Genomic DNA, 24,078 nt, shown 5'->3' with positions numbered 1-24,078 from the left:
ACATGCCACAACTCTTGTACTTCCCACCTCGACGACTCTATTAAAAAAGACGTCCTGTTTTTCACTGTTAACACCACCTTGGGTTTTTAATTTAACGCACCGTTTTTCTATCCTTGCCGTGTCACCACCACGCCCACGGACGTGTTTATCTCTGAGACACGGACGGTGCCTTGCCCATTGTCCTATCTGTGTCCGTCACGCCCATCGTGCCCTGTCTACCCGCAACCCATCATTTCAATGTCACACAGACTGTTTCTAAGTTAGATTGGGTTAGGTTACGCCGTGTTAAGTTAGGTTAGGTTTCAATGGAAAAGTTATAAACATAAGATAAAACACACTGGTGTACGTACAGAAACTTGGCAGCCCCTGCTGGCGGCTCATGTACAACAGTCATATTTCAACTGTTCAAGACTCCACCAACAGTCACCCATTTGACTGTTTTTACAACAGTGACATGATGTCTGTTGTCAAGAGGATGCACTGCTTACTAAGCCTGACCTGTCATAATGGATATACGTAGGTGATGACACACGACGCCTTCCTGACGGATCTAACCCCCATCTATTTTTTCTTTCCTCTAGCCCTTCCCCTCCCCTGACTATTCTTCTCCTCCCCACTATACTTCCCCTCCATCACTATTCTTCCCACTTATCCCTCGTGGGTCCTTATCCAAGAGTAAGTCTAATCAAGGCTTGTAAATCGCCTCTCCCTTACCTGTTTAAACTATATTTCACCTTTTTCAGTGTCATGGCTACCTAGAGGCTACCTGGAGGCTATCTGGAGGCTACCTGGAGTCTGTCTGGAGACTACCTAGAGGTCGTTCAGGGTTTAGCGATTTTGGTTTCTAGACTGTTGTAAGATGCCACCCATATTAATCAATTAAGGTACACGAAGATCACTGGCCGCTTTAATCCGTGTGTAGTTAAAGGAAGAAGGAGGAGGAGGAGGAAAAATCAGCCAGGGCAGGAGCCGCAAAGAGAGAGAGAGAGAGAGAGAGAGAGAGAGAGAGAGAGAGAGAGAGAGAGAGAGAGAGAGAGAGAGAGAGAGAAAGAGAGAAAGAGATCGTCTATTAGCTGTTGTGTGTAAGGGCTGGACACAGCACAGATGTACAACGCCTCGCAAAAAATAGTACAATAGTAGCATTGGTATTATCAGTAGCATTAATAATAGTAACAGTAGTTAGTAGTAACAGTAGTTAGTAGTGGTAGTAAAGACAACAACAGTTTTCCTTTTCCCAGCCTTCCCTAATAGTGACTAATTAAGTCCTCCCCTATATACATTAAACCAGGGTTGATAACCCAGTGACCAGTATTAAGACAGAAACTGTTTACTGCACTCACCTTAATCCTGGTATTAATAAACAGTTTTATATATTCTTTTATTGTGGTTTGAAGTTATCCCTCAGAAGCCTTAATTATGAGTGGTTAATCTGAAGAATAGGATCGGCTGAAGAGGATCCCAGAAGGAGATCGAAATATGCAGACCAATTAATCTTCTGTGTTTCTGTGTCCAAGTAGGTTATTATTGAGCATTAACAAGTGTTTATTATATTTAGGCGAAACACTGAAGTTCCTCTCTGCAAACCGTGTCACTCTTCTCAGCTGATGTCAGCCTCACTGCAGTCACTGCCGATCCAATGATGTTCCGAGAAGAGCTGGAGAACTCTAATTAACTATAGATATATGTCATCTCAGAGGAACTGTTACCGAGTGACACTTATACACTCTTCCTCGTTGTTAATAACATAGCCAACACTGGTGCCTGCACTCTCACTATGCCAACACTGGTACCTGCACTCTCACTATGCCAACACTGGTGCCTGCACTCTCACTATGCCAACACTGGTGCCTGCACTCTCACTATGCCAACACTGGTGCCTGCACTCTCACTATGCCAACACTGGTGCCTGCACTCTCACTATGCCAACACTGGTGCCTGCACTCTCACTATGCCAACACTGGTGTCTGCACTCTCACTAGTCCAACACTGGTGCCCGCACTCTCACTAGTCCAACACTGGTGCCCGCACTCTCACTATGCCAACACTGGTGCCTGCACTCTCACTATGCCAACACTGGTGCCTGCTCTCTCACTATGCCAACACTGGTGCCTGCACTCTCACTATGCCAACACTGGTGCCTACACTCTCACTATGCCAACACTGGTGCCTACACTCTCACTATGCCAACACTGGTGCCTGCACTCTCACTATGCCAACACTGGTGCCTGCACTCTCACTATGCCAACACTGGTGCCTACACTCTCACTATGCCAACACTGGTGCCTACACTCTCACTATGCCAACACTGGTGCCTGCACTCTCACTAGTCCAACACTGGTGCCCGAACTCTCACTATGCCAACACTGGTGCCTGCACTCTCACTATGCCAACACTGGTGCCTGCACTTTCACAATGCCAATACTGGTGCCTGCACTCTCACTATGCCAACACTGGTGCCTGCACTCTCACTATGCCAACACTGGTGCCTGCACTCTCACTATGCCAACACTGGTGCCTGCACTCTCACTATGCCAACACTAGTGCCTGCACTCTCACTATGCCAACACTGGTGCCTGCACTCTCACTATGCCAACACTGGTGCCTGCACTCTCACTATGCCAACACTGGTGCCTGCACTCTCACTATGCCAACACTGGTGCCTGCACTCTCACTAGTCCAACACTGGTGCCCGCACTCTCACTATGCCAACACTGGTGCCCGCACTCTCACTATGCCAACACTGGTGCCTGCACTCTCACTAGTCCAACACTGGTGCCCGCACTCTCACTATGCCAACACTGGTGCCTGCACTCTCACTATGCCAACACTGGTGCCTGCACTCTCACTAGTCCAACACTGGTGCCCGCACTCTCAATAGTCCAACACTGGTGCCCGCACTCTCACTATGCCAACACTGGTGCCTGCACTCTCACTATGCCAACACTGGTGCCTGCACTCTCACTATGCCAACACTGGTGCCAGCACTCTCACTATGCCAACACTGGTGCCAGCACTCTCACTATGCCAACACTGGTGCCTGCACTCTCACTATGCCAACACTGGTGCCTGCACTCTCACTATGCCAACACTGGTGCCAGCACTCTCACTATGCCAACACTGGTGCCAGCACTCTCACTATGCCAACACTGGTGCCAGCACTCTCACTATGCCAACACTGGTGCCAGCACTCTCACTATGCCAACACTGGTGCCAGCACTCTCACTATGCCAACACTGGTGCCTGCACTCTCACTATGCCAACACTGGCGCCTGCACTCTCACTATGCCAACACTGGTGCCAGCACTCTCACAATGCCAACACTGGTGCCAGCACTCTCACAATGCCAACACTGGTGCCAGCACTCTCACAATGCCAACACTGGTGCCAGCACTCTCACAATGCCAACACTGGTGCCAGCACTCTCACTATGTCAACACTAGACTAATAATTTAATATTTTATTATTATTATTATTATTAGTAGTAGTAGTAGTAGTAGTATTAACAGAAACAGTAGAGGCAGCAGTGGAATTAGCAGAGCAGTAGTGGTAATAATGGTACTAGTAGTAGCAGTAGTAACAGTATAACAGTAGTACTGACAGCAGGAGTACTAACAGAATTCTTATTATTATAATCAATAAGAAGCGCTAAACCTACAAGGGTTATACAGCGCCTAGTACTAACAGTAGTAGTAGATAAGATTTCCTTCGGAGTTTTAACCCCGGAGGGTTAGCCACCCAGGATAACCCAAGAAAGTCAGTGCGTCATCGAGGACTGTCTGGCTTATTTCCATTGTTGTCCTTAATCTGTCTGTTGATAATTAACCAGATCCCAGAGAAGTACAAAATAAAAGCATTCTGGACGCCGTGGAGGTCAAGTAAGGTCATACAGTAAATAAAATACGCTTTATTGATTATTATTATTATTATTATTATTATTATTATTATTATTATTATTATTTATGCCTAAAATATATACAGAAATCAGGTATATCTTATCGCATGAGGTGCTAACCCGTTCGGGTCGCTGAGTACAAGGAGTGCAGGAGGCTCGACCCTCCGTCAACAAAAAGGCTTTAACACTTGGTTGTAAAAAAAATCATTGCAAAATTATTATAGAGAAAAAAATATATTATCCGTCGGAGCTGAATTATGGGGAGGTGTTCTGGTCTTTAATAGACCATTTGGTCTTGAATGATCCATATGGTTTTTAAAGAATTATTTAGTCTTTAATGGACAAAATATTGTCAATTATGTTTTTTATATGTATACATGAGCTAAAATTTGATATAGGTGTGAGAAAACTGCTCAAACCTCCTCTGAGAAACATGGAGAGGCAATAATGAAAATTATGAGACGACGTTCCCGACAATTCTGGACCATAACAGTGACTCGTTTCATCTAGGATACTGTGACTTGGTCCATTAATGGTACTGTGACTTGGTCCATTAATGGTACTGTGACTTGGTCCATTAATGGTACTGAGACTTGGTCCATTAATGATACTGTGACTTGGTCCATTAATGGTAGTGTGACTTGGTCCATTAATGATACTGTGACTTGGTCCATTAATGGTACTGTGACTTGGTCCATTAATGGTACTGTGACTTGGTCCATTAATGGTACTGTGACTTGGTCCATTAATGATACTGTGACTTGGTCCATTAATGGTAGTGTGACTTGGTCCATTAATGGTACTGTGACTTGGTCCATTAATGGTACTGTGACTTGGCCCATTAATGGTACTGTGACTTGGTCCATTAATGGTACTGTGACTTGGTCCATTAATGGTACTGTGACTTGGTCCATTAATGGTACTGTGACTTGGTCCATTAATGGTACTGTGACTTGGTCCATTAATGGTACTGTGACTTGGTCCATTAATGGTACTGTGACTTGGTCCATTAATGGTACTGTGACTTGGCCCATTAATGGTACTGTGACTTGGTCCATTAATGGTACTGTGACTTGGTCCATTAATGGTACTGTGACTTGGTCCATTAATGGTACTGTGACTTGGCCCATTAATGGTACTGTGACTTGGTCCTTTAATGGTACTGTCACTTGGTCCATTAATGGTACTGTGACTTGGTCCATTAATGGTACTGTGACTTGGTCCATTATTGGTACTGTGACTTGGTCCATTAATGGTACTGTGACTTGGTCCATTAATGGTACTGTGACTTGGTCCATTAATGGTACTGTGACTTGGCCCATTAATGGTACTGTGACTTGGTCCATTAATGGTACTGTGACTTGGTCCATTAATGGTACTGTGACTTGGTCCATTAATGGTACTGTGACTTGGTCCATTATTGGTACTGTGACTTGGTCCATTAATGGTACTGTGACTTGGTCCATTAATGGTACTGTGACTTGGTCCATTAATGGTACTGTGACTTGGTCCATTAATGGTACTGTGACTTGGCCCATTAATGGTACTGTGACTTGGTCCATTAATGGTACTGTGACTTGGTCCATTATTGGTACTGTGACTTGGTCCATTAATGGTACTGTGACTTGGTCCATTAATGGTACTGTGACTTGGTCCATTAATGGTACTGTGACTTGGTCCATTAATGGTACTGTGACTTGTCCCATTAATGGTACTGTGACTTGGTCCATTAATGGTACTGTGACTTGGTCCATTAATGGTACTGTGACTTGGCCCATTAATGGTACTGTGACTTGGTCCATTAATGGTACTGTGACTTGTCCCATTAATGGTACTGTGACTTGGCCCATTAATGGTACTGTGACTTGGTCCATTAATGGTACTGAGACTTGGTCCATTAATGGTACTGTGACTTGGTCCATTAATGGTACTGTGACTTGTCCCATTAATGGTACTGTGACTTGGTCCATTAATGTTACTGTGACTTGGTCCATTAATGGTACTGTGACTTGGTCCATTATTGGTACTGTGACTTGGCCCATTAATGGTACTGTGACTTGGCCCATTAATGGTACTGTGACTTGGTCCATTAATGGTACTGTGACTTGGTCCATTAATGGTACTGTGACTTGGTCCATTAATGGTACTGTGACTTGGTCCATTAATGGTACTGTGACTTGGTCCATTAATGGTACTGTGACATTAATGGTACTGTCCATTAATGGTACTGTACTTGGTGGTACTGTGACTTGTCCCATTAATGGTACTGTGACTTGGCCCATTAATGGTACTGTGACTTGGTCCATTAATGGTACTGAGACTTGGTCCATTAATGGTACTGTGACTTGGTCCATTAATGGTACTGTGACTTGTCCCATTAATGGTACTGTGACTTGGTCCATTAATCTTACTGTGACTTGGTCCATTAATGGTACTGTGACTTGGTCCATTATTGGTACTGTGACTTGGCCCATTAATGGTACTGTGACTTGGCCCATTAATGGTACTGTGACTTGGTCCATTAATGGTAATGTGACTTGGTCCATTAATGGTACTGTGACTTGGTCCATTAATGGTACTGTGACTTGGTCCATTAATGGTACTGTGACTTGGTCCATTAATGGTACTGTGACTTGGTCCATTAATGGTACTGTGACTTGGTCCATTAATGGTACTGTGACTTGGTCCATTATTGGTACTGTGACTTGGTCCATTAATGGTACTGTGACTTGGTCCATTAATGGTACTGTGACTTGGTCCCTGTGACTTGGCCCATTAATGGTACTGTGACTTGGTCCATTAATGGTACTGTGACTTGGTCCATTAATGGTACTGTGACTTGGTCCATTAATGGTACTGTGACTTGGTCCATTAATGGTACTGTGACTTGGTCCATTATTGGTACTGTGACTTGGCCCATTAATGGTACTGTGACTTGGTCCATTAATGGTACTGTGACTTGGTCCATTAATGGTACTGAGACTTGGTCCATTAATGGTACTGTGACTTGGTCCATTAATGGTACTGTGACTTGTCCCATTAATGGTACTGTGACTTGGTCCATTAATGTTACTGTGACTTGGTCCATTAATGGTACTGTGACTTGGTCCATTAATGTTACTGTGACTTAGCCCATTAATGGTACTGTGATTTCGCCCATTAATGGTACTGTGATGTCGCCCATTAATGGGACTTTGACTTGGTCCATTAATGGTGCTGTGACTTGACCCATTAATGGTACTGTGACTTGGCCTATTAATGGTACTGTGACTTGGCCCATTAATGGTACTGTGACTTGGCCCATTAATGGTACTGTGACTTGGTCCATTAATGGTACTGTGACTTGGTCCATTAATGTTACTGTGACTTGGTCCATTAATGGTACTGTGACTTGTCCCATTAATGGTACTGTGACTTGGTCCATTAATGTTACTGTGACTTGGTCCATTAATGGTACTGTGACTTGGTCCATTAATGGTACTGTGACTTGGTCCATTAATGGTACTGTGACTTGGTCCATTAATGGGACTGACTTGGCCCATTAATGGCACTGACTTGGCCCATTAATGGTACTGTGACTTTGCCCATTAATGGTACTGTGACTTGATCCATTAATGGTACTGTGACTTTGTCCATTAATGGTACTGTGACTTGGTCCATTAATGGTACTGTGACTTGGCCCATTAATGGTACTTTGACTTTGCCCATTAATGGAACTGTGACTTGGTCCATTAATGGTACTGTGACTTGATCCATTAATGGTACTGTGACTTACTCCATTAATGGTACTGTGACTTGGCCCATTAATGGTACTGTGACTTGGTCCATTAATGGTACTGTGACTTGATCCATTAATGATACTGTGACTTGGCCCATTAATGGTACTGTGACTTGGCCCATTAATGGTACTGTGACTTGGTTCATTAATGGTACTGTGACTTGGCCCATTAATGGTACTGTGACTTGGCCTATTAATGGTACTGTGACTTGGCCCATTAATGGTACTGTGACTTGGCCCATTAATGGTACTGTGACTTGGTCCATTAATGGTACTGTGACTTGGTCCATTAATGTTACTGTGACTTGGTCCATTAATGGTACTGTGACTTGTCCCATTAATGGTACTGTGACTTGGTCCATTAATGTTACTGTGACTTGGTCCATTAATGGTACTGTGACTTGGTCCATTAATGGTACTGTGACTTGGTCCATTAATGGTACTGTGACTTGGTCCATTAATGGGACTGACTTGGCCCATTAATGGCACTGACTTGGCCCAATAATGGTACTGTGACTTTGCCCATTAATGGTACTGTGACTTGATCCATTAATGGTACTGTGACTTGGTCCATTAATGGTACTGTGACTTGGTCCATTAATGGTACTGTGACTTGGCCCATTAATGGTACTTTGACTTTGCCCATTAATGGAACTGTGACTTGGTCCATTAATGGTACTGTGACTTGATCCATTAATGGTACTGTGACTTACTCCATTAATGGTACTGTGACTTGGCCCATTAATGGTACTGTGACTTGGTCCATTAATGGTACTGTGACTTGATCCATTAATGATACTGTGACTTGGCCCATTAATGGTACTCTGACTTGGCCCATTAATGGTACTGTGACTTGGTTCATTAATGGTACTGTGACTTGGCCCATTAATGGTACTGTGACTTGGTCCATTAATGGCACTGTGACTTGATCCATTAATGGTACTGTGACTTGGTCCATTAATGGTACTGTGACTTTGTCCATTAATCGTACTGTGACTTGGCCCATTAATGGTACTGTGACTTAGCCCATTAATGGTACTGTGACTTGGTCCATTAATGGTGCTGTGACTTGGCTCATTATGGTACTGTGACTTGGCCCATTATGGTACTGTGACTTAGCCCATTAATGGTACTGTGACTTGACCCATTAATGGTATTGTGACTTGGCCCATTAATGGTACTGTGACTTGGTCCATTAATGGTACTGTGACTTGGTCCATTAATGGTACTGTGACTTGATCCATTAATGGTACTGTGACTTAGTCCATTAATGGTACTGTGACTTGGTCCATTAATGGTACTACTACTTGTTCCATCATCTGTATTTTAAGTTGTTCTTGCTACGGTGCTCTGACTTGTTCCACCTACGTGTGGGAAAGCAAGCACAGTTGAGTACGGCGGAGAACGTTTATCAAAGAAAACGTTTCGCCACGAATTGGCTTCGTCAGTCACTCGTGGCCAAACGTTCCCTTTCATACACATCAAGAACCGTAAACAAGTGCCCTATTCCCAAGCGGTTTGCTGTCATTATCAGTGACATTCACAACCTCTTCCGGCCATGGTACTGTGTACGGTAATCCCTTCACTGTTCTCAGTATCTCATATCCAAGATATTTTCATAGTAATTCTCCTCCGTTTCAGTTTCGGAATAGAATTCGTTGCCGCTGTAGGTCGCCGGTACGCCGGGGACGGAAGGTTGGTGGGGTACGGTGCGAAGCACAACATTGTTGTTAACAGCGGCTCTGTCCCGGGTGGCTGCCAAGGCCCCTGTGTAGACGGGCGAGAAGGGTAAAAATTAATGACAATTAATAGTGTTGTTGTTGCTATTATTATTAGTAGTAGTAGTAGTAGTAGTAGTGGTAGTAGTAGTAGTACTAGTTGTAGTAGTACTGTTATTATTATCATTATTATAACAGGCTACACGAGGGTCTTTAAGAACATAAAGGAGGAACATTGCAGTAGGCCTGTTGGCCCATACTGGGCAGGTCATTCACTAACAGAATATTTGCCCAACCTATTTTCAAATATACCCAAGCATGTCACCTGTTCACCACTACATAACAAGACTCTAATCCTTAAAATGATAATGAAAATGAACACTCAGTCTACAAACGCTGAGAGACATGCACGTCAAAGGTGTATGTTACATCCATGTAGCAGCCGGTAGGAACTAAATAGCGTATACCGCTGTAAGTTACAACCTAAGGGAAAAGGGAAGAGGAGGGGAGGAATTCAGTGCCCTTAGGACACTTCTATGAGAAGAGGATGACAGCTTTTAGCTTCTAAATTGAGCGATGTAGACGCGCCTTCAATGACACGGAGATGAGGATCACCTTTGTTCAGTGCGAGTTGGGCTGTCTGACGCCGTAGGGAGAACACACACCAGCAGAACAATGTTGATGATAATGGACACCGTCAGCAACCCCAAGCAAACGTAGAAATAGAGCCGAGAATTCCCCAGTGTGGTCACCAGGGGAACTGTGCACGTCTTGATATTCACCTCGTTCCTCTTACACTCTAGTGAAGTTATTATTATTATTATTATTATTATTATTATTATTATTATTATTATTATTATTATTATTATTATTATTATTATTATTGTCATTATCATTATTATTATTATTATTATTATTGTCATTATCATTATTATTATTATTATTATTATTATTATTATTATTATTGTCATTATCATTATTATTATTATTATTATTATTATTATTATTATTATTGTCATTATCATTATTATTATTATTATTATTATTATTATTATTATTATTATTATTATTATCATTATTATTATTATTATTATTATTATTGTTGTTGTTGTTGTTGTTATTATTATTGTTATTATCATTATTATTATTATTATTATTATTATTATTATTATTATTGTCATTATCAATATTATTATTATTATTATTATTATTATTATTATTATTATTATTATTATTATTATTATTATTGTCATTATCAATATTATTATTATTATTATTATTATTATTATTATTATTATTATTATTATTATTATTGTCATTATCAATATTATTATTATTATTATTATTATTATTATTATTATTATTATTGTCATTATCAATATTATTATTATTATTATTATTATTATTATTATTATTATTATTATTATTATTATTGTCATTATCAATATTATTATTATTATTATTATTATTATTATTATTATTATTATTATTATTATTGTTGTTGTTGTTGTTGTTGTTGTTGTTGTTGTTGTTGTTGTTGTTGTAGTAAAGTGTGGTGCAGTGTAGTAAAGCGTTATACAGTGTAGTGAAGTGTGGTACAGTGTTCTAAAGTGAGGTGCAGTATACTAATGTGTGGTATAGTGCCGCAAGGTGTAGTACAGTGCAGTCAAGTGTGGTACAGTTTAGTAAAGTGTGGTACAGTGTATTAAACTGTCTTACAGTGTTGTACAGTGTGGTAAGGTTTGGTACAGTGTAGTAAGGTGTGGTACAGTGTGAAACAGTGTAGTAAGGTGTGGTACAGTGTAGTAAGGTGCGGTGCAGTATAGTGCGGTAAGGTACAGTGTGTTACAGTGTAGTAAAATGTGATACAGTGTGGTGCAGTGTTGTACAGTGTAGTAAGATATGGTACAGTGTGGTGCAGTGTTGTACAGTGTAGTAAGATATGGTACAGTGTGGTGCAGTGTTGTACAGTGTAGTAAGATATGGTACAGTGTGGTGCAGTGTTGTACAGTGTAGTAAGATATGGTACAGTGTGGTACAGTGTTGTACAGTGTAGTAAGATATGGTACAGTGTGGTGCAGTGTTGTACAGTGTAGTAAGATATGGTACAGTGTGGTACAGTGTTGTACAGTGTAGTAAGATATGGTACAGTGTGGTACAGTGTGGTACAGTGTAGTACGGTGCGGTACAGTGTAGTAAGATATGGTACAGTGTGGTACGGTGCGGTACAGTGTAGTAAGATATGGTACAGTGTGGTACACACAACACGCGCTTCATCTCACCTGACACTCTGTCGGTAGTGTTAATACTCCAGCTGACGTCCTCCTGACTGTACAGAATGACAGACCTAAATCGTACGTACTTAGTACACCCGTTGCAATCTTTGTTAATCCAAGGAATTTCCTGAAACAATCACTGTATAAATAATTATCCTCGTGTATGTGTATGTGTGTGTGTGTGTGTGTGTGTGTGTGTGTGTGTGTGTGTGTGTGTGTGTGTGTGTGTGTGTGTGTGTGTGTGTGTGAGTGTCCTAATTGTACTCACCTAATTGTGGTTGCAGGGGTCGAGACTCAGCTCCTGGCCCCGCCTCTTCACTGATCGCTACTGGATCCTCTCTCTCTCTGCTTCCTGAGCTTTGTCATACCTCTTCTTAAAACTATGTATGGTTCCTGCCTCCACTACTTCACTTGCTAGGCTATTCCACTTGCTGACAACTCTATGACTGAAGAAATACTTCCTAACGTCCCTGTGACTCGTCTGAGTCTTCAGCTTCCAGTTGTGACCCCTTGTCCCTGTGTCCCCTCTCTGGAACATCCTATCTCTGTCCACCTTGTCTATTCCCCGCAGTATCTTGTATGTCGTTATCATGTCTCCCCTGACCCTTCTGTCCTCCAGTGTCGTCAGTCCGATTTCCCTTAACCTTTCCTCGTACGACATTCCCTTGAGCTCTGGGACTAGCCTTGTTGCAAACCTTTGTACTTTCTCTAACTTCTTGACGTGCTTGACCAGGTGTGGGTTCCAGACTGGTGCTGCATACTCCAGTATGGGCCTAACATACACAGTGTACAGTGTCTTGAACGATTCCTTATTGAGGTATCGGAACGCTATTCTCAGGTTTGCCAGGCGCCCGTATGCTGCAGCGGTTATTTGGTTGATGTGTGCCTCCGGTGATGTACTCGGTGTTATGGTCACCCCAAGGTCTTTCTCCCTGAGTGAGGTCTGTAGTCTTTGTCCACCTAGCCTATATTCTGTCTGCGGTCTTCTTTGCCCCTCCCCAATCTTCATGACTTTGCATTTGGCTGGATTGAATTCGAGGAGCCAGTTACTGGACCACATGTCCAGCCTCTCCAGGTCTCTTTGCAGTTATGCCTCATCCTCGTCCGATTTAATTCTTCTCATCAACTTCACGTCATCTGCGAACAGGGACACTTCAGAGTCTATTCCTTCCATCATGTCGTTCACATATATCAAAAATAGCACTGGTCCTAGAACTGACCCCTGTGGGACCCCGCTCGTAACAGGCGCCCACTGTGATACCTCTTCACGTACCATGACTCGTTGCTGCCTCCCTGTCAGGTATTCCCTTATCCATTGCAGTGCCCTTCCTTTTATGTGTGCCTGATCCTCCAGCTTCTGCACTAATCTCTTGTGGGGAACTGTGTCAAAGGCCTTCCTGCAGTCTAGGAAAACGCAATCTACCCAACCCTCTCTCTCGTGTCTTACTTCTGTTACCTTGTCATAAAACTCCAGGAGGTTTGTGATACAAGATTTGCCTTCCATGAACCCATGCTGGTTTTCATTTATAATCTTGTTCCTTTCCAGGTGTTCGACCACTCTCCTCCTGATAATCTTCTCCATGACTTTGCACACAATACATGTCAGAGACACAGGTCTGTAGTTTAGTGCCTCGTTTCTGTTTCCTTTCTTAAATATGGGGACTACATTAGCTGTCTTCCATTTCTCAGGTAGTTGCCCAGTTTCAAGGGATGTGTTGAAGATTGTGGTTAGAGGCACACACAGCATCTCTGCTCCTTCTCTAAGGACCCATGGGGAGATGTTGTCCGGTCCCATCGCCTTTGAGGTGTCAAGGTCACTTAAGAGCTTCTTCACCTCCTCCTCAGTTGTTCGTATGTCATCCAACACTTGTTGGTATATTCCCTCTTGATGTTCCCTTCTGTGCTGTCTTCCCACAGCCCTTCCTGTCTCTACTGTAAAAACTTCCTTAAATCTCCTGTTCAGCTCCTCACATACCTCCTGATCATTTCTTGTGAGTTCTCCACCTTCCGTCCTTAATCTGATCACCTGGTCTTTGACTGTTGTCTTCCTCCTGATGTGGCTATACAACAGTTTCGGGTCAGTCTTGATTCTCGATGCTATGTCATTTTCATACTGTCGCTGGTGTGTGTGTGTATGTGTGTGTGTGTGTGTATGTGTGTGTGTGTGTGTGTGTGTGTCTGTGTGTGTCTGTGTGTGTCTGTGTGTGAGTATGTGTGTGTGTATGTTTGTGTGTGAGTGTGTGTGTGTATGTTTGTGTGTGAGTGTGTGTGTGTGAGTGTGTGTGTGTGTACTCACCTAGTTGTACTCACCTAGTTGAGGTTGCGGGGGTCGAGTCCGAGCTCCTGGCCCCGCCTCTTCACTGATCGCTACTAGGTCACTCTCCCTGAGCCGTGAGCTTTATCATACTTCTGCTTAAAGCTATGTATGGATCCTGCCTCCACTACATCGCTTCCCAAACTATTCCACTTACTGACTACTCTGTGGCTGAAGAAATACTTACTAACATCCCTGTGATTCACCAGAAGACTACCGTGGAAACTTCCAACCCATTCTCGGTGCTACCTGACGAATGTGAGTGTTCTACTGGGAATGCCACAACGAGCACCAAAGAAGCATTGGCAGACGTGAGTAAGACATCCCTAGAAACCCCAACGAAGACCATCGAGAACGTCTTGACGAATTCTACAAGTGGTGTAATGCTACCTGGCGAATGTGAGTCGACTACTCGGAGCATCACGACGGACGACGCCAAGGAAGGTAAAAACATTGTTGTTGTTGGGGATAGCCAGATTAGGTACATGGATAGGGCATTCTGCTTGAAGGATAGGAGTAGGAGGCAGAGAGTGTTTTCCTGGGGCTGGGATGAAGGATATTGTTAGCCGTCTGGATGACATCATGAGAAGTAATGGGAGCAATCCTATTGTCTGTCTCACTGCCGGAGGCAACGATGTTGGCAGACGTAGGGGGGAGGACCTGATTAGCAGGTATAGGTCAGCAATAGAGTTAATTAGGAGGAAGGATGGGAAACCTGTCATATGTGGCATTTTGCCAAGGAGAGGAGTTGGAAATGAATGGTTGTCCAGAGCAATTGGTGTCAATTGCTGGCTGGACAAATACTGTAAGGAAAATGCGGTAACATTCATTGACAACTGGGACCTCTTCTATGGCAGAAATGACATGTATGCCAGGGATGGGGTTCACTTATCTAGGTGTGGGGTGGGAGCACTGGCCAACGCAGTGGAGGGAGCTGTTAGGTCTTTAAACTAGGAATAGTTAGTGGTATGGGTTTTGGCGGGAAAACTGTGAAGTCACAGGGTAGTAATATGAGTACTAGGAGAACTAGTAATAGGCAAAATGAGGTGGATATTGGAAAGCCAGTGGCACTAATTGACAAGGACAGTAATAGGTTTAGTGGAATAACAGAAAGGAGCAGGAAAGGTAAAGAGAGAAGAGGGTCTTTAAATATTTATTACACAAATAGTCGCAGTGCTAGGAATAAGATGGACGAGTTGAGACTAGTTGCTAGTGCAGGTAACATAGATGGATTTGCCATTACTGAGACGTGGTTTAATTCAAAAAGTCGGGACATGCCTGCAGAATGTCATATTCAGGGTTTTAAATTGTTCCAAGTAGATAGAAGTATCGGGAAGGGGGGTGGGGTGGCATTGTATGTCCGAGATCGCTTGAACTGTTGCATAAAAACGGGTATTAATTCTGAAGTAACACATACAGAGTCTGTTTGGATAGAATTTTCAGAGGGGCATGAAAAACTGATTTTAGGAGTGATATACTGTCCCTCAAACTTAGATAGGGACCAAGGGAGACTACTATGGGAGGAAATTGTTGAGGCCACAAGGCACGATAATGTAGTAATTCTAGGAGACTTTAACTTTAGTCATATTGATTGGAATTTCTTGACTGGGAATTTAGAATCATACGACTTCTTAGAAGTAGTTCAGGATTGTTTTTTGAAGCAGTTTGTGACAGAACCTACAAGGGGTAATAACCTGCTTGACTTAGTTCTGGCAAACAATGAATCCCTTGTTAATAATTTGGAAGTTTCAGAGGAACTGGGTGCTAGCGACCACAAATCAATTACATTTAGAATTGAATGGAAGTATGATAGTAGGGATAACTCAGTAACAGTCCCAGATTTTCGCTTAGCAGATTACGATCTGTTGACTGGGGTAACGAAGAGAGCTATCAATATGACAGTTTTCTGAACACAATACATGCTGCTCAAAGAACGTTTATCCCTTATAAGGAAATTAGATCAAATAGAAATGATCCAAAATGGATGAATAATAGGCTGAAATATCTACTAGGGCATAAGAAAGGAATTTATAGGCGTATCAAAAGAGGCAAGGGTCATCTTATGAATCAGTATATTGACATTAAGAGGGACATTAAAAAGGGGATAAGAAAAGCTAAAAGGGACTATGAAATTAAAGTTGCTAGGGATTCTAAAACTAACCCAAAAAGTTTTTTCCATGTATATAGAACAAAAGTCAGAGATAAGATAGGTCCCCTTAAAAATAACTATGGGCATCTTACTGACAAAGAGAATGAAATGTGCTCGATTTTAAATAATTATTTTCTCTCGGTTTTTACACAGGAAGACACTAACAATATTCCGGTAATTAATTTTTATAGTGGATCAGAAGAAGATAAATTATGTAACATCACAGTCACTAGTGAAATGGTTGTGAAGCAGATAGACCGACTGAAGCAAAATAAGTCACCTGGTCCTGATGAGGTTTTTTCAAGGGTTCTAAAGGAATGCAAAATGGAAGTCTGTGAACCATTAACTAATATTTTTAATTTATCTCTTCAAACAGGTGTAGTGTCTGATATGTGGAAGATGGCTAATGTAATTCCTATTTTTAAAACGGGGGACAAGTCGTTACCATCAAATTACCGCCCAATAAACCTGACCTCAATTGTAGGCAAATTACTAGAGTCAATTATAGCTGAGATTATAAGAAGCCATCTCGATAAGCATAGCTTGATTAATGATACTCAGCATGGATTCACAAGAGGCCGGTCTTGTCTAACTAATTTATTAACTTTCTTCAGTAAAGCTTTTGAGGTTGTTGACCACGATAAAGAATTTGATATTATTTACTTAGATTTTATTTAGTAAGGCATTTGATAGAGTTCCGCACCAAAGACTGTTGAAGAAAGTAGCAGCTCATGGCATTGGGGGAAGGGTGCTCTCGTGGATCGAATCATGGCTCACAGACAGGAAGCAGAGAGTGTCCATAAATGGGGTTAAATCCGAGTGGGGATCAGTAACAAGTGGCGTTCCACAGGGATCAGTCTTGTGCCCGTTGTTGTTTATAATATATATCAATGATCTTGATGAAGGAATTACTAGTGATATGAGCAAATTCGCCGATGACACGAAGATAGGTAGGATAATTGATTCAAACGTAGATGTTAGGGAACTTCAGGAGGATTTAGACAAACTCTACTCTTGGTCAGAAAAGTGGCAGATGCAGTTCAATGTAGATAAATGCAAGGTTCTGAAGCTCGGGAGTGTCCATAACCCTAGCACTTATAAGTTAAATAATGTAGAACTTAGCCATACAGATTGCGAAAAGGACTTGGGGGTTATGGTAAGCAGCAACCTTAAACCAAGACAGCAATGTGGAAAAAGACACTAATGTACAGTTCAGGACATTTATTAAAGGAAACGTTTCGCCACGAGTGGCTTCTTCAGTCCTAATACAGATAAAACTAAGAAAACATTTATATATATAGTGGCAGGAGTCAGGTGAGGTGACGCGTGGGTAGAGGTGGTGGTAGTAGTAGTAGTAGTAGTAGTAGTAGTAGTAACAAGATCCCATGATGCTGCAGTGTCTGACAGTTGTGATGAATGGTTTGAAAAACCGACATGTAGTAGTAGTAGTAGTAGTAGAAGTAGCAATGGAACTAAGGAGGTGAGGCAAGAGAGGGACCTGCTGGCATCAAGTAACACCAGTTCCCAGGATGGGTAATATCCTCTTGCTTAGTAATTTTGAAATACTGTAACTACCGGATTTTTGCTTTATAGTGTTACTGACAGAAATTAGTGCAGCTTCAATGCATTTTCTCCGTCTTAAGTCGTCTTCTTTAATAACTAGTTTAGCTTCATTGAATTTCATGAGGTGTCCAACATCGTCTCTATGTTGAACACATGCGTTTTTGCGGTCATCATTTCTGCAAGCATTTTTGTGTTCTGCTATTCTAATGTCCAGAGTTCTGGCTGTTTCCCCTACATATACTTTGTCACACCCCCCACATGGTATAGTGTAGATTCCTGCACTTGTGCCAGAATCATGCTTGGGTTTTTGTATCAGGTTCCTAATAGTAGTTGAAGAGCTGGTAGATATTTTAGCCAGTTTTCTGTCAAACATTTTTGAAACATTAGTGGCAACGTTGCTGACCGGTAAAACGATGTAACTTGGAGGCTTTTCTTCAATTTGATAGGTGTTGGTCTTGCTGAGGATACGTGCCGCACGTTTCCTACAGTCACGTATGAAGTGTAGGGGAAAGTGCAGTGAACTAAAGAGTTGGTGATGTATGTACATTCTTCTTCGAGGAACTGTGGACTGGAAATTCTGTAGGCTCTCAGAAAGAAGCCAATAAATACCCCTCTTTTAGTTCTTAGTTGAGGACAAGAAGTAGAAACAACTCTTCGGACTAGCCATGGGATCCCCCCTTAGTGCAGTTCTTGCCAATTTATATATGGAGGACCTGGAATCAAGAAGGATCCTCAGTAACATCCCTCGCTCAGTTACATGGATGCGGTACGTAGATGATATTTTGGTCATTGTACCCAAAAATCTTGACGTACGGGGCATCCTCAACACCATCAACACTCTGGAACCTACTATTAAATTTACACTAGAGGAGGAGAAGGACAACCAATTACCTTTTCTCGACGTTCTCTTACGCACAGGGGAAAACAAACTTTCTTTTAAAGTCTACCGGAAGCCTACCTACAAGAACGATCTTCTACATTTCTTCTCTCACCATGACACAAGAACTAAAAGAGGGGTAGTTATTGGCTTCTTTCTGAGAGCCTACAGAATTTCCAGTCCACAGTTCCTCGAAGAAGAATGTACATACATCACCAACTCTTTTAGTTCACTGCACTTTCCCCTACACTTCATACGTGACTGTAGGAAACGTGCGGCACGTATCCTCAGCAAGACCAACACCTATCAAATTGAAGAAAAGCCTCCAAGTTACATCGTTTTACCGGTCAGCAACGTTGCCACTAATGTTTCAAAAATGTTTGACAGAAAACTGGCTAAAATATCTACCAGCTCTTCAACTACTATTAGGAACCTGATACAAAAACCCAAGCATGATTCTGGCACAAGTGCAGGAATCTACACTATACCATGTGGGGGGTGTGACAAAGTATATGTAGGGGAAACAGCCAGAACTCTGGACATTAGGATAGCAGAACACAAAAATGCTTGCAGAAATGATGACCGCAAAAACGCATGTGTTCAACATAGAGACGATGTTGGACACCTCATGAAATTCAATGAAGCTAAACTAGTTATTAAAGAAGACGAATTAAGACGGAGAAAATGCATTGAAGCTGCACTAATTTCTGTCAGTAACACTATAAAGCAAAAATCCGGTAGTTACAATATTTCAAAATTACTAAGCAAGAGGATATTACCCATCCTGGGAACTGGTGTTACTTGATGCCAGCAGGTCCCTCTCTTGCCTCACCTCCTTAGTTCCATTACTACTACTACTACTACTACTACTACTACTACTACTACTACCACTACCACCTCTACCCACGCGTCACCTCACCTGACTCCTGCCACTATATATGTAAATGTTTTCTTAGTTTTCTCTGTATTAGGACTGAAGAAGCCACTCGTGGCGAAACGTTTCCTTTAATAAATGTCCTGAACTGTACATAAGTGTCTTTTTCCACATCTTGTCGGTATCACCATACCATTTCCTCAAAGGAGATATTAATAAAGTACTGAGGGTGTCGAACCAGGTGAGAGCCAGAAATAATGGAATTAAGTTGGATAAATTTTATCCAACTTAATTTGGAAAGGACATAGGTAAGTACTGGTTTTCTAACAGAGTTGTGGATGCGTGGAACAATCTTCCCAGTAGGGGATCTAGGCTAGGACTTTGGGTGGCTTTAAAAAGATTGAACAAATATATGAGTGGGAGGGGCTGGGTTTGATTGGTGACATTGGGAATGGGAGTAAATTCTTGGGTAGCTTTGGGTAGGGGTAGTTTTGATAAGGGCCTGCCTTGTATAGGCCAGTAGATCTTCTGCAGTGTTCCTCCATTCTTATGTTATTATGTTTTTACCGTGATTCGAGAACATACGGTGCTGTGGATGCCTCTGAGTTAATTTCATTCTACTGTCAGCTGGATGCGTGATTCTCGTAGGATTTGATGGTTATTATTATTATTATTAAAGATTCGCCGGTATTCTCCCGGCCCGGGCCTTTGCCAAGTGGTGGCCCGGCCTTGGCTCCCTCTTTAGGGAGTGTCTGAGACCTAAGTCTCCCATGGGAGGAGGCACAAGTGCCTCCTCATCTTTGTGACCAGCTGTCCCCAGGCCCAGCCACAAGCTAGGCCTCTCTGGTCTGCCATCCCCGCCCCAAGGGGGCTAATGGGAATGACAGTCTTGTCAACTGCAAGCTCCGGCTCAGGCACCTACCCTGCCCTAGAAGGGCTGGGCATAGTGTCGATCCCATTTGATGATCCTGTGGGTTAGAGCGTCATGAGATTTTCACTCACCATGAGGTAGGCCAAAACAACATGGGTTCGAGTCCTTGGCTAGTCACAGTGTTGTTTGATCAATACCACTTGTTCGTGGTTACATTAATATAAAATACTGCTCGTTGAGGCTAGTACACTAAACGGGGAGCAGAATGAATTAGATCAGAGGCACCCACACCACCGTATGTTCTCGGATCACGGTAAAACTCCTAGTTCTGCTGGGTGCATGATTCTTGCAAGATTTGGTGGTCCTGTGGGTTAGTGTCATGTGGTTTTCGCTCACCATGACGCTGGCCAAAAGAATATGGGTTCGAGTCCTTCGCTAGTCGCAGTGTTGATCAATACCACTTGTTCGTGGTTGAAATAATATATATATATATATATATATATATATATATATATATATATATATATATATATATATATATATATATATATATATATATATATGAAGATTGAGACACTTATGCAGCATATGGGAATCTTTATTCAGGAAACGTTTCGCCACACAGTGGCTTCATCAGTCCAATACAAAGAGGAAGGCGTAAGGAGAGGAGGAGAATGAGGTAATCAGTCCCTCAACCTGGAGTCGATGTGTTCAGTCCATCACACACACACATATATATATATATATATATATATATATATATATATATATATATATATATATATATATATATATATATATATACATACATACATAACAGTGTTATAATGTACCCTCTGTTGAACCGTCATTTAGCACAAGATAGCTAAACACTGCTGCAGTATGCAGTCTTGCTGAATAACACCAAATCCATAAGCAGACACTACCTACCTCACTCGTTAATATGATTTCTTCCGTATTATTGACGCCATCCACATTCAAGACTAATGCTATCTGTGGAGAGCCTCCCAGGGTCGTGTGTTTCACGGCGGGTGTTTGACCGTCGGTGAGATCCACAGTCACCTCACAGCCTGAAGTTGTATTCCTCACTACACCTGCAAGACATCACTTACTGAATCTCACTTACAAATGCGGGTAAATGCCGTTTTGACTGATTAATAAGACATATGTGCAACACCTGGGGCATCTTAATTACGAGACCTGCTGGCCAACCATTGGCCAGCATGTCTCGTAATTAAGATGCCTTGAGACATTGTAATTGGTTAAGTCTAAATACAATTTGTAGATGAATGGTTCAGAGAACCGACATGTTGATAAATTAGACACATGTGCAACTCTTGGGTATCTTTATTGAGGAATAAAGATACCCAAGAGTTGCACATGTGTCTAATTTATCTAAATACAATTGGCTGTATATCACCTGTGTGCTATCAGTCACAGAGACTGACTTAAATGCTAGTGATTTACACCCTGAGAGATATACACATCTTAGTGTGAGATTAAGACACATGTGCAACATCTGGGTATCTTTATTGTAGACGTTTCGCCCTACTCCTAGGTTGAGGGACTGATTACCTCATCTTCTGTACATAGTTCTACTGTCTTCAAGTTATGTCCTAGAATTTGTATTGATAAAGCCACTGGATGGCGAAACGTCTACAATAAAGATACCCAGATGTTGCACATGTGTCTTAATCTCATTTTGTCGGTATTGTATACCATTCGTACACATCTTAGTGTGTATACTAATGTAATTATTATTGTTATTATTAATACTGTAGTTGTTACCTTGTGCGGATTTTAGTGTGTTCACAGCCACAAAGGAGAGGACAGTGAATAGTAAATGTTTTTTCTCCATCTTCCTATAACGTGTCGTAGTGCAGGTGTCACCTGTCACGTCCTTAGCGTGCTGTAATGCGGGTGTCACTTGTCACGTCCTCAGCGTGCTGTAGTGCGGGTGTCACTTGTCACGTCCTCAGTGTGCTGTAGTGCGGGTGTCACTTGTCACGTCCTCAGCGTACTGTAGTGAGTGTGTTACTTGTCACGTCCTCAGCGTACTGTAGTGAGTGTGTTACTTGTCACGTCCTCAGCGTACTGTAGTGCGGGTGTCACTTGTCACGTCCTCAGCGTGCTGTAGTGCGGGTGTCACTTGTCACGTCCTCAGCGTGCTGTAGTGCGGGTGTCACTTGTCACGTCCTCAGCGTGCTGTAGTGCAGGTGTCACCTGTCACGTCCTCAGCCTGTTCTATGCCGGGCGTCACCTGTCTTCTCTTACAGTATTACCTTCATAACTTTGTTCTCTCCTAAACCTGCCTGACACTGATACAACATTAATTTGTGAGTATACTCAGATATACTACGCCTAGCAACCCTTTCTAGAGGCCTAGTTTCTAGGCCTTCTGTATCAGTATGCTCTTGCGCCACCGTCCACAGGACAGTAAACTATCCACTTCAGTGGCAAAAAAATCTCAGCCTATGCTGACCAACTCTCTGAAAATACACATTAAATTTTTTGAACTTCTCACTAATATCTATGATTATTATCTTGATATTTCCGTTCTCTTAACTTCTGCAAATTATTATCGTCCTGGATTATTGCTCGTGTCGAAGACGACAACCAAGAATCCCTTTCAGCTTATAATTTTCGTCTGCTTTTTGCTCCGTGTAACTGTTGAGTGTGGTGGAGAGTATGAATGTTAGTGCTCTGAGTGACGTCTGGTAACTGAGTGTGTGTGTGTCCGCTGGTTGGGCGCTGATCCTCTCTGATTATAACACTGGTTGTCGTCAGGGCTCGTGTCCGGTGTTGAGACAACAACAACAACAACAACCTCAAGCTTAGGTAAAATGAAACAAGTGCAACTAAAGTGACATTTTTATTGTAGCAACGTTTCACTCTCGAGGAGCTTTGTCAAGCCGTTACAAACAAGGACACAGAGGGAATATTTAGGTATTAGAGTGAGGTGCAAGACACCTGCGACAGACAACACATCCAAGAACAAGTGTTTAGTACTGAACACTGACGTGACTAATATCCGAACCTGACAGCTCTTTCCTATTGGGTCAGAATATACCTCCCATCCCCCACACACATCCTCTTGGCCCTCCAGGAGGAGACTGTTACAGACCCTCTGCACTTATTCCTTTACTTTTACCTCTGATTACTATTGTCACAGGAGTATAATCTGAATTTCCACTGTTTGTCAGCGAGGTGACGACACTACCTGCCTGCCTTGCTGGCCTCTCCTACCTTACCCTCCCTTCCCTGGTGAGAGGCTATTGATCTAAGGAATTGAATTTGTGCTCCAGATTCCTAAGTTGAGCCTCAAGGCCTTCCTTCATTCCCCCCCCCCACAGGCGCTGTATAATTCCTATGGGTTTAGCGCTCCCCCTTGATAATAATAATCAAGTTAGTTATCACTGTTGCTAATTTTAATGCTTGGCAGAGATGGAGATAGTTCTCATTGTTATTAAGTTTAATGTTTGCAAGAAGCGTTATTTATCACAGTTGATAAGTTTGTTGTGTACATTCTTGTTATTTCTGCTGTTGACGAACCAACGTCGCATGCTGACGTCGCGTGCTGACGTCGTGTGCTGACGTCATTCGGCCAGCGGATGTGGCAAGATAACGTCAGCTCTCGGAGACTCGGTAGTGAGCTGAAGGATCGAGCCTACACCACCAAGCTTGGTAGTTACGGGCGAAACATGCTTGAAGTGTGTGCTTTCAACACACACACACACACACACACACACACACTAGGAGCCAGGAG

At 42.4% G+C, this 24,078-nt stretch overlaps 1 protein-coding gene across 1 annotated transcript; it reads right to left on the bottom strand.

Moving 5' to 3' along the window:
• Nucleotides 1-8,475: 8,475 nt before the first annotated feature.
• On the bottom strand, nt 8,476-23,056 carry LOC128691051 (uncharacterized). The gene is made up of 5 exons (XM_053779843.2): nt 22,101-23,056; nt 21,243-21,406; nt 11,671-11,791; nt 10,004-10,187; nt 8,476-9,437 (listed from the first exon to the last, which is right to left on the bottom strand). The coding sequence occupies exons 1-5, from the start codon at nt 22,168-22,170 to the stop codon at nt 9,401-9,403; spliced, it is 576 nt and encodes a 191-aa protein (XP_053635818.2). The 5' UTR covers nt 22,171-23,056; the 3' UTR covers nt 8,476-9,400.
• Between the last annotated feature and the right edge of the window lie 1,022 nt (nt 23,057-24,078).

The sequence above is a fragment of the Cherax quadricarinatus genome, chromosome 27, assembly GCF_038502225.1.
Source record: "Cherax quadricarinatus isolate ZL_2023a chromosome 27, ASM3850222v1, whole genome shotgun sequence".
NCBI classification, from domain to species: Eukaryota; Metazoa; Arthropoda; class Malacostraca; order Decapoda; family Parastacidae; genus Cherax; species Cherax quadricarinatus.
Note: the sequence above shows the minus strand (reverse complement) of the source record. Positions and strands in the feature narration are given on the sequence as shown.